The sequence below is a fragment of the Carlito syrichta genome, unplaced genomic scaffold (assembly GCF_000164805.1).
Source record: "Carlito syrichta isolate Samal-C Ts95f unplaced genomic scaffold, Tarsius_syrichta-2.0.1 Scaffold309703, whole genome shotgun sequence".
Classification (NCBI taxonomy): domain Eukaryota; kingdom Metazoa; phylum Chordata; class Mammalia; order Primates; family Tarsiidae; genus Carlito; species Carlito syrichta.
Genome location: NW_007253799.1, coordinates 435,373 through 447,127, shown reverse-complemented (window position 1 = coordinate 447,127; position 11,755 = coordinate 435,373). Strand labels below are relative to the sequence as shown.

Sequence of the window (11,755 nt, the reverse complement as noted above, 5' to 3'; positions counted from 1 at the left end):
ACGGGCTCAGGCAATCCACTCACCTCAGCCTCCCAAAGCGTGGGATTACAGGCTGAGCCACCGAGTCTGGCAAGATCCTGTCTCTTAACAAAAATAAAAAAGAAAGAAAACTTAATTGAGAGATAATGTAAATCAGTTACAAAAGCACAGGAGGTTATAAAGGGCATGGAAAAGTGCCTATGACCTTGTGGAATTCCAATATTGTATTTCTGAAAAACACCCTATTTGGGAAGCAATATAGGGTTAATATACAATACAGTGTTCTGATTCCGATCACATATTTCCATTTTCTACTACAGCAGGTGATAAAATATCATGGCGGTCCTGGTTTTAGGCCATAAACACTGGACGGTATTTATATTGCTTAATAAGACTACTATAAAGCTTTTTTTTCGGCCAGGCACAGTGGCTCATAATAACAGCACTTTGGCAGGCCAAGGTGAGAGGATTGCCTGAGCCTACGGGTTCGAGACCAGCAAAACTTCATCTCTACAATAAATCAAAAAATTAGTAGGGCGTGGTAGCACATGCTTGTAATTCCAACTACTTGGAAGGCTGAAGCAGAAGGATCACCTGAGCGCAGCAGGTTGAGGCTGTGGTGGCTGTGAGCGTGCCACTGACTCCAGCCTGGGCGACAGAGTGAGACTCCAACTGAAAAAAAAAACCAACTTTTTTTTTGAAATCAGAATTTCACTGCCACCCATGCTGGAGTACAGTAGCACGATCATGGCTGTCACAGCCTTGATCTGCTAGGCTCAGGTGATCCTTCCATCTCAGCCTTCCAAGTAGCTGGAACTACAGGTACACGCCACCACACTTGGCTAATTTTTTTTATTTATTGTAAAGACAAGGTCTCACCAAGTAGGCCAGTCTGGTCTTGAACCCCTGGACTCAGGTAGTCCTCCCGCCTCTACTTCCCAAAGTGCTGGGATTACAGGCATGAGCTATCAGCCCAGCCTTATAAAATCTTAACAACACTATGCAACTATCTTTCCTCTTTCTCATTTATAGTTAATAACTGAAATCACACATCAATCCCACTATAAAAAAAAATCAAAGACTAAATGCAATGTTCACCAATTTTCTTTATATAATCATCATCTACCCAGGGAGATAATTTCAAACATTTCGTATCCAATTTCTTATCCTTACCTTTAAAATTTCTGGCTTTGTTTTTTCCATCACATGAGTCAGACTAAAAAGATGAAACAGAGCTTCCCGGACAAAGAACGCTCGTTCACTGTACCGCTTCAATGCTTCTGCAATTTGAGTTTCATTGGCTTCTCCAGACACCTTTGAACGTAACCAGAAGACCAGGTTTTAGAATTCCTTTTAACCCTCTAACTTTCTCTATCTAAACATCACTTGTATAGATGGCATCTAGAATAGTTATGTAAGGCTTGAAACAAATGAAAATAATTACTTGGCAGCCTATCCAGAATAGTCATCCTAAAGAGGTATATTTGTCCAGAAGAGAAGTACATTAGATAGGCTCAGAACTTAGCATAAGACCATGGGTAAAATTTTCTATAGTATAACTAAAATAAATCTTAAGATATTTAACACTATTTGTAAGGCCTTAGCACATCATTAAGATCCTATCTGGGCCAGGCGTGGTGGTTCACGTTTATAATCCCAGCACTTTGGGAGGCTGAGGTGAGAGGATTGCCTGAGCCCACGGGTTGGAGACCAGCCTGGGCAACATGGCGAGACCTTGTCTCTACAATAAATAAAAAAATTAGCTAGGTGGGGTGGCACACGCCTTCCTATAGCTACTTGGAAGGCCAAGGTGGATGGATCACCTGAGCCCAGCAGGTTGAGGCTGCGGTGGCTGTGAGCGTGCCACTGCACTCCAGCCTGGGTGACAGAGTGAGATTCTGACACACAAAAAACCAAAAAAACAAACAAAAAAAACTCCTATTACCTCTTATTGTAAGCTTCTTCCCCTAGCTCACAATGTTATGGGTACACTGGCTTTTCTGATCTTTCAACAAGTCAAGCTCTTTCTTAGTAAACAGCCATTACATAAAATGCCCTCTCTGATTGAAAACTTCCTTTTTATCTTTACTTGACTAATTTCAACTCATCCTTCCTAATCAAGTTAAATGACTTCTTTAGAGAAGTCTTCCTTGAACCACCAATCTAAATTAGGGGCCCCCGAAACATCTCTTTCATAGTCATTATTATCTTCCCACTAGACGGATCCATTCACTGTACCCCAACAGCTAGCATTATGCTTGGCTCAGAATAAGCACTCAATAAGTATTCATTAATAAATGTATTAATTAATTTCCCCAGATTTATCAAGTTTCCACTCAGCATCAAGAGGTTCTGTTCAAAATTAAATCTACCTAGGGATTTCCCATTTACACATTTATACTTACCTTAAATTGTTTCATGTACCACTGGGTAATCAAATATAGATAACAGGAAGTGGCTCTTGATAAAAGTAATTCAACTAACAAGTGAAAAGGAAATAATTAAAATATCACCATAATCCCCAATGAATTAACAGATCTAGGTACTGAGTGTCAGTAACTACTAACATCACAGAAAGAAAAACAACTAGAAATTAATGTACCTCCTAAGAGCACAGCACATAAGGACCACCAATGGTATCAAACATTAGCCTAATTAAGCCTCCAAATTCAGCTGCCAATTTGCAGAAAATACAAAGAGAAATATGCACCATGAGCATGTAATCAACAAAATCTAGACTGAGGGAAACTCTGTAAGCCAAAAGGACCAGATTCGTCAATAGATAAATTATAAGGAAGCGAAAGGGATGGAAGTGGAACCTGTAAACTAAAATGGGCAAGATTAACCAAGTGCCTAGAGAAAAACAGTTGTGTCATAAAAGTATAAAGAAATGAAAGGACATAATTACTATTAAGGTCAGGACAGAAGTTAGTTTTGTGGCAAAGGAGGGGAGTTGTACTTAGGATGGGGCCCAGGGAATAGCTGACAAAGTTCTATTACTCAACCTGAGTGATGGTTCACCTTATATTCACTCATTAAGCTATACATTTATCATCTTTGCTTCTGTTTTATATTACAATAAGGTAATATGCCAAAAAATGTCATTCAGAGAGCTATCTCTTTAAAAGAGATTTAGTCTTTTTGGGTAATGGCATTATAAAAAGTGACACAAAAATAAATACTTTAAAAAGAGATTAGTAACTAAGTTTTGTATGAACATATATTCAGACTGGAACATACAGTTTTGAAAAAATGAAGGGATGTATCATGGCTGACATTTCAACCACTGATATGATATGCTACAAAGGTCTAAAGTAAACTATAGTATTGATTATGCCGTGTGACACTAGGACACATGAGAATTTCTAAGGTTGTAGAAATAATCATGAAAGTTTCTGCCAGGAACGGTGGCTCACGCCTATAATCCCAGCACTTTGGGAGGCGGAGGCAAGAGGATTGCCTAAGTTCAGGGGTTCAAGACCAGCCTGGGCAACATGGCAAGACCTCGTCTCTACAGTAAAGCAAAAAATTAGCCAGGTGGGCTGGTACATGCCTGTAGTTCCAGCTACTTGGAAGACCGAAGTGGAAGGATTGCCTGAGCCCAGCAGGTCAAGGGTGCAGTGGCTGTCAGCATGCCACTGCATTCCAGCCTGGGTGATAGAGTGAGACTCTGATTCAAAAAAAAAAAAAGCAAAGTAATAGAGTGAAGAAACTTTCTTTTTTCTCTTAAAATGTATATACACTTTTTGGCACCCCCGGTACACATACACACAAACTGACTTTGTCTACATAATTACATATATAAGCAGTTATATATAAATTTTACATATAAAACAGTTTTTCAAAAGTTTCAGTTCTTTTTTGAATTACTCTGAACTTTTTCTTATAAATTCAGAAAAACACTGAAACATGAAATGAAAAAAGTCATAAGAGGGAAAACATATAACAATGATCTCAATCAGACTTCATTTTCTATATTTGGTTGGTTCCAATTACTTTATAGTATCCCTCACATTGGACTAAAATTATTTTTAGTCTGTCTCCTTTCCACTACATTAGAATTCCTCAAGATAAGGATACTAACTCAGATACCACTTAAAAGTACTTAATAAATTTGTTTTGTTTTGTTTTTAATTTTTTTATTTTAAAGATGTTGGTATAATTCAGGGTTAGGTATACAAATGCTCATTATGCAGGTACCCTTGTTGATGACGTGTGCCCAGTAAATGTTTTTTGAAATGTTGATTACTGCAGTTCATTACAGGAGTCTGAGCTCAAGAGAGAGTTCTAAGCTAAGTGTAATTATGTAGACAAAGCCAATTTGTGTGTATGTGTGTTCAGATCAGTCTACAGATTTAAGGACCGAGGATGGACACTTCAATATTTAGAGGCCTGGAAGATAAGAAAGAACCAACAAAGGAAACTGAGACTAAGAAGCAAGACAAGTAGGGAAAAAAAATAAAAACCAAGTGTAATAGCCTAGAAGCTAAGTAAAAAAAAAAAAAAATATATATATATATATGTATATATAATATATATATATATTTTTTTTTTTTTTTTAAATCAAGGACGAGGACAAGATCAACTGCATCAAATGCCATTTTAGGTCAAATAAGATGAAGACTGAGAGCTAACATTGGGTTTCACAAATTTCCAATGTTCTCAGGAACTGGGAGCCACAATTTGGTAGATAATTCAAGTCTGGGAAAGAGGAAGTCAACAAATATAAGAATTCTAGTTGTGGAGACCTGAAAGGTTCAGGAAACTGATAGTGACAGAGAAAAAAATTGAGTGTGTAAATACTGATGATAGAGTTGGACATTCTATGGTAAGAAAACCATCCGTGGTGGGACTAGAAATTAAGGGAAAAGGACAGAACTAAGACAGTCAAATAGAGGATGTGACTATAGTGGAAAGGAACTAGGCTTTGGAATCAAATAGTCCATGGATACAATATTAGCTGGCTGTGACCTTAAGAAAACCACTTCCTCTTTTTTTTTTGAGTCATAGTCTCACTCCATCACCCAGGATGGAGTGCAGTGGCACATTCATGGCCACTGCAGCCTCGAACTGCTGGGTTTAAGTGATTCTTCTGCCTCAGCCTTCCAAGTAGCTCAAACTACAGGCGCCCACCACCATGCTCGGCTAATTGATTGATTGATTGTAGAGATGAGCTCTTGCCATGTTGCCTGGCTTACCTTGAACCCGTGGGCTCAGGCAATCCTCTCACCTCCACCTTCCAAAGTGCTGGGACTACAGGCGTGAACCACCACACCCAAAACCATTTCCACTTCATGAAGACAGTAATACCTACCTCCCTTACAGAATCAAAGCAAGTATATGAAAGTTCAATAAACAAATAATTTGTTCTTATAACTACCTACCCAGACTATCATATCAATACTGGGGAGTTACACTGACTTGCATCCTTTAGCATGTCCTAAAAGTCTGAAGCACATAAAGTCAGAAAGCCATTCTAAACTAACTGAAAGCATCAAAATATGTAGTAATAATTTCAGACAAGTTTTCACCAACTTTGCTAAATTGAACAATTTTTTAAAAAGGCAATCTCAGCTCTCTTTCTTTAACATCATCTATTATTTTTCAGCTCTTAAAAAGGCAAAACAGTAGTCAAACAAATCGTTTAAAAGGAACATCAATTTTTGTACATATTTGAATACAGGGCACAGTTCAAATGATTTAGTTTTAAAAAGTTATTTTAAAACAGTGATTCAGGCCGGGCGCAGTGGCTCTTACCTATAATCCCAGCACTTTGGGAGGCTGAGGTGAGAGGATTGCCTGAGACCAAGAGTTCGAGACCACCCTGGGCAACTTGGTGAGACCTCAACTCTACAATAAATAAAAAAATTAGCTGGGCATGGTGGCTCTTGCCTGTAGTTCCAGCTACTTGGAAGGCTGAGGCAGAAGGATCGCCTGAGTCCAGTAGGTTGAGGCTTTAGTGGCTTTGAGTTAGGGTTAGGGCAACAGAGTGAGACTCCAACTCAAAACAAAACAAACAAAACAGTGATTCACAATTTTGGCTGGACACTGCCATCATCTAAGGAGCTTTTAAAAACACTGATGCCTGGATCCTACCTCCTTTCCTACTACACTAAGTTTTGCACTTTTTTTTTTTTTTTTTTTGAGTTGGAGTCTTACTCTGTCGCCCAGACTGGAGTGCAGTGGCCGCTCCCGGCCACCGCAGCCTCCACCTGCTGGGCTCCGGCAATCCTTCCGCCTCAGTCTTCCAAGTAGCCGGAATTACAGGCATGCGCTACCATGCCCGGCTGATTTTTTGATTTATTGTAGAGATGAGGTCTCGCTGCCCAGGCGGGTCTCGAACCCGCAGGCTCAGGCAATCCACTCACCTCAGCCTCCCAAAGGCGCGGGATTACAGGCTGAGCCACCGAGCCCGGCTGGTTTTGCACATATTATTCTCTTGCATGGAATGCTCTCTACTGAGCTACTCACCTTAAGATCTTCACTTATTCATCAGTTTCTCAAAGAAGCCTTAAACTAAGTCAGTTAAACACTGTCATATATAATATTGTATATTTTGTAGATTTTCAGACTATATGATCTAAAGAATACATGCAATAATTAAAGCATATATATGTAGAAAATATATGTAAATAAATATAAATGTATAAATATATTTGTAATCATACAATCTCCACTCTCATCAAAGGAAGCTCCTATAGAGCCTATAACATTTTCTTTTTCTTTTTTCCTTTTTTTTAGTTGGAGTCTCACTCCATCGCCCAGGTTAGAGTGCAGTGGCACTCTCACAGCCATCCCAGTGTCAATCTGCTGGGCTCTGGCGATTCTTCCGCCTCAGCCTTCCAAGTAGCCAGAACAACAGGCATGCGCTACCGCGCCCAGCTAATTTTTGATTTATTGTAGAGACGAGGTCTCCCCAAGTTGCCCAGGCTGATCTCAAACCCATGGGCTTAGGCAATCCACTTGCCTTGGCCTCCCAAAGTGCTGGGATTACGGACTGAGCCACTGAGCCCAGCCATCATTTTCATCTTTGAATCCCAAACTGTACCAAGTCCAACGGCTGTTTGTTAAACTAAATTTAAACCATTAGGTATGAGAAACCTTAAGAAGAGCAAAATCTACCATTTCTATAGTACAGATCTCCTCAGAGAACTTGATCTCCTATTAGGAATTCAACTCAACAAGGGGTATCCCTAGTTTCTCCAAAGTGATCCGCTAGAAACAATATGTTAATGGTTCAAAATATCTAAACATTTTCTTTTTTTTTTTTTTTTTTTTAGTTAGATTCTCACTCTGTCACCAAGGCTGGAGTGCAGTGGCACCCTCGTGGCCCCCACAGCCTCGAGCTACTGGGCTCAGGTGATCCTTCCACCTCAGTCTTCCAACTAGCTGGAACCACAGGCACATGCCACCAAGCCTGGCTAATATTTTGCTTTATTGTGGAGACGATGTCACGCTACATTAATCAGACTGGTCTTGAACCTCTGGACTCAGACAATCCTCTTGCCTTTGCTTCTCAGAGTGCTGGGATTACAGGTGTAAGCCACTGTGCCTAGCTAAACATTTTCATCATAAGAACTACTGCTTATCCAGGACCTACTATGTGACTTGTGCTTTACATAATAAATATTAATCTTCAGAAGAATTCTGCAAAGTATGAATGATATCTATTTAACAAATAAGGAAATGAAAACTCAAAGAAGTTACATCATAGCTTGTTCTGAGTCATGAATCAAAGAAGCTGGGACTCTTCAATCAAAGTTACTTAGGATTCTCTAACTCGAAAGCAAACCTTTCCACTATATAATGCCCTGTTTCATGAACATGTTCCATATATTGTTAGACATTAATCTTAATAGAGTCTCACACAACTAAGACATTGGTCAGCCTGGAAAAATAAAACATTTTAAAAGTCTAACCTTCAAATGTCCTTCGCCTGTGAGGAATTCAGAATAACCAGCATCAGTGGCCAGCAAACCTACAAATTGCATGCTGGGCCGTTGTTGTATAAAGGCTTCGACAGCTTTATCTGTCACATGCTTTCTCCCAGAAACATCCAGAGAGACAAGGTTGGGTAGGATGTCTTTCTGTTCTAGTAAGCGAAGAGCTATGTCTGATGTAAACTGTTTATCATCTGAAATATCAAGATGATTCAAGTGTTTTAGTTCCCGAACAACATCCAGTATCTGGGTAGTTGTCATTTTTAAACATTTCAAGTGGTGCATGGTTAGAGACTTGAGTCGGTCTTTGCAGGCCAGCAGAGCAGTGATGTCTGTGATAGAGGTATTAGAAATATCCAGGCTCTCTAATCTTGGCAATGAGGCAACCTCAGCAAGGTCTTCATTGTAAAAGAGAACATTGGTGATGCTTAAAGCTCGAAGGCCAGAAAGCCGTCTGAAGCACCGTTCATAAGGATCCTCGAGAGAGAGAGTTAATGAATTCAGCACTAGGCACTGGAGATTTTGCTGGATCCACTTGTTACTGCCAAGCCCACTGATAATGTCTGTAATCGTGATATCAGCATTCACACCTGTGGCATCAAGTTCCACTAACTTGTGGTGGCAGAAGGCTTTCCGGAAGGCAACAGCAGAGATCTTTGCTTTGCGAATGCAAGCTCGCTTTAAACGCATCTGGTTGCCTCTAAAAATACCCACAGTTCCATCATTTAGTAGACCTGAGGAAAAACAAGAACACTTTAATTTCAATGAATAATTAAAGAACAGCTAAAATTTCCATCAGACTTTACATTTCCAAAGTACTCCCATGTAACAATATCTCATTTGATAATCACAATAATTTTTTGAGGTGATGATATTATTATCTACAACTTAGAGATGAGCAAACTGGGGCTCACAGAGTGGCTTTCCAAGATCACAGAGGCAGCAAGTGGTAGAAGCAGGACTGTGGTAGACATCTGTGATAACCACCAACATCTGATTCTCACCTTACCAGACACATAGACAGTACATTTCCCAGCCTTCCTCTGGAGTTGGATGGAGCCAGGGGCCTCATTCTGGCCAACGGGTTGTAGATGGAGGCACCTAAGAGTCAGTGCATAATTTTCCATGCTATCTTTTCCTGCTATGACAGATGAGGAGCATTCACTTTTTTTTTTTTTTTTTTTTGAGTTGGAGTCGCACTCTGTTGCACAGGCTGGTATGCAGTGGTACCCTCATGGCCACTATGGCCTCAACCCTGTTGGGCTCAGGCAATCCTTCCACCTCAGCCTTCCAATTATCTGGAAGCATAGGCATGCACCATCCCACGTGACTAACTTTAGACTAGTTGTAGAGACGAGGTCTCATCAAGTTGCCAAGGCTGGTCTCGAACCCCTGGGCTCAGGCAATTAGCTCGCCTCCGTCTCCCAAAGTGCTGGGATTACAGGTGTAAGCCACCGCACCCAGCTGGGAGCGTAGTCTTATGAGGACAAAGCCTCCATCACTAGGGATCATAAGGTGACCATAAAGCAAAAGCCTGTATGGACTTTCAGAGTATATGTACCATGAGTAAGATATAAATTTTGTACTAAGGTATCTGATTTGTTAGCAACACATTTTTAGCCTATGCTTTTAGTTTGTTTGTTTACTTTATTTTGAATTGGAGTCTCACTCTGTTGCCCAGGCTGGAGTACAGTGGCATACTCACGGTCACTGCAGCCTCGACCTGCAGGGCTCAGAGGATCCTTCTGCTTCAGCCTTCCAAGTAGCTGGAACTACATGCATGCACCACCATGCCTGGCTAATTTTTTAAAAAATTTATTGTAGCGATAAGGTCTCACCAAGTTGCCCAAGCTGATCTTGAACCTGTGGACTCAGGTAATCCTCTCACCTTGGCCTCCCTAAATGCTGGAATGATAGGCATGAGCCACCTCGCCTAGCCACAGCTAACTATTTATTTACTTATTTTTGTGTGTGGAGATGAGGTCTCACTTTGTTGCCCAGGATGGTCCCAAACTCCTACGTTGACCTCCTACCTTGACCTCCCAAAATGCTGGGATTACAGATGTAAGTGACCGTACCTAGTCTAGCCAATTCTTTAAATTCATCATAACACATTATTATACAAACAACATACACCCAATATAGTTAGCACTTATCTAGTGCCTATGGTTCATTATTAAACCACTAGTCACATCTTAAACCTTATTAAAAGGAACTAGTAGATGGGCATGGTGGCTCATGCCTGTAATCGCAGCACTTTGGGAGGCCGAGGCGAGAGGACTGCCTGAGCACAGAGGTTTGAGACCAGCCTGGGCAACTAGGTACAACTTCATCCATACAAAAAAAATTTTTTTTTAATTAGCCAGGTGTGGTGGTTTGTGCCTGTAGTTCCAGCTACTTGGAGAGTTGAGGCAGAAGGATTGCCTGAGCCCAGCAGGTCGAGGCTGCAGTGGCCATGAGCGAGCCACTGTACTCCAGCCTGGGTCCTTTCGCCCCTGCCTCTCAAGGTGCTGGGATTACAGGTGTGAGCCACTGCACTAGGCTCAATAATTTTTTATATTGACATGTTGAATAATATTTTGGATATATTGAGTTAAATAAAAATCATTTAAACTAGAGTACTTATGTTTTAATATTTTAATTTTAATATTTAAAATAATATTTCTATTGAACAGTGTAGTTCTAGAGACAGCCTTTCAAACTACCTGAACTCTAACTCAGGGGAGTGCATTTTATGGTGGGAGCCTAGTCACTGAAAAGCTATTAAACAATTATTATATGTCAGACACTCTAAATACAAAGAAAAATAAGCTCTGCCCCTATACTCAAAGGATTTATAATTTCATGGAGTAAAAAAGATATACACATCATAACAAAATGAGATATATGGCAAAGAAAAGGAAGCAATCCATTATGATTGGAGATCTGAAAAAGATTTGATGGATGAGGTGATCTTTAAGTAAGGACTTCAAAGATGAAAGAACTCAAAGATGTAGCAAGTAAGGCATATTTAAGGAAGAACATACAGCATATACAAAATGATCTTTTTTTTTTGAGTCGGCATCTCATTCTGTTACCCAGGCTGGAGTGCAGTAGTGCAGTGGCACAATCACGGTTCACCACAGCCTCAACCTTCTGGGTTAACTTTCTTATGTTTGTAGAGACGAGGTTTCACCATGGTCTCCAACTTCTGGGCTCAAGTGATCCTCCTGCCTCAGACTCCCAAAGTGCTGGGATAATAGGCGTAAGCCACCACTCCTGGCCAATAAAGTCTTAAAGATGTGAAAGTGTATCACATGGTTAGAAAATGGTAAGTAGTTCTATATTGCTTAAACATAAGAAACAGCTAGAGTCATAAAATGTTTCCCTGATAAAGTAGGAAAGAAGAACATAGGTAAAGACCTAGATGTGTTTAGCTGTGACTTAGAATTGCAATAAAAGACCTAGATGTGAGTGAGAATGTGGAGCATTTCTAGGGATATAAGTATGCAAATGGAAAGAAGAAATGAGGCTGAGAAAGTGAAGTAGGGCTAGATCCCCCCTGAAAGGTTAAGGGAAGAATGCAAACCAGCTAGAGACGCTGGGACCCAAGGAACAAACAACACAGTAAAGTTCCTGTTTTTTTCTGGTCGTATATCTCAAATCAGAAGTTGAAGAAGTCAGCAACCTGGAAATGTCAATGGGCAAAGACAAAAAAACAAAAACAAAAAACAACTCCAAATATGCTAAGTACATTCTCTCTCTCTCTCTCTCTCTCTCTCTCTCTCTCTCTCTCTCTATCTCTCTCTCTCTCTCTCTCTCTCTCTCTCTATATATATATATATATATATATAATA

At 40.2% G+C, this 11,755-nt stretch overlaps 1 protein-coding gene across 1 annotated transcript in view; it reads right to left on the bottom strand.

The window, feature by feature from the left end:
• The window catches only part of ZYG11B (zyg-11 family member B, cell cycle regulator), a 65,034-nt gene that overhangs the window by 49,633 nt on the left and 3,646 nt on the right, over positions 1-11,755 (bottom strand). Inside the window, exons 2-3 of the mRNA XM_008067559.2 lie at positions 7,899-8,653; positions 1,153-1,293 (exon numbers count right to left, since the gene is read on the bottom strand). Coding sequence (XP_008065750.1) covers positions 1,153-1,293; positions 7,899-8,653 — 896 coding nt within the window. The remainder of the gene's footprint in view (positions 1-1,152; positions 1,294-7,898; positions 8,654-11,755) is intronic.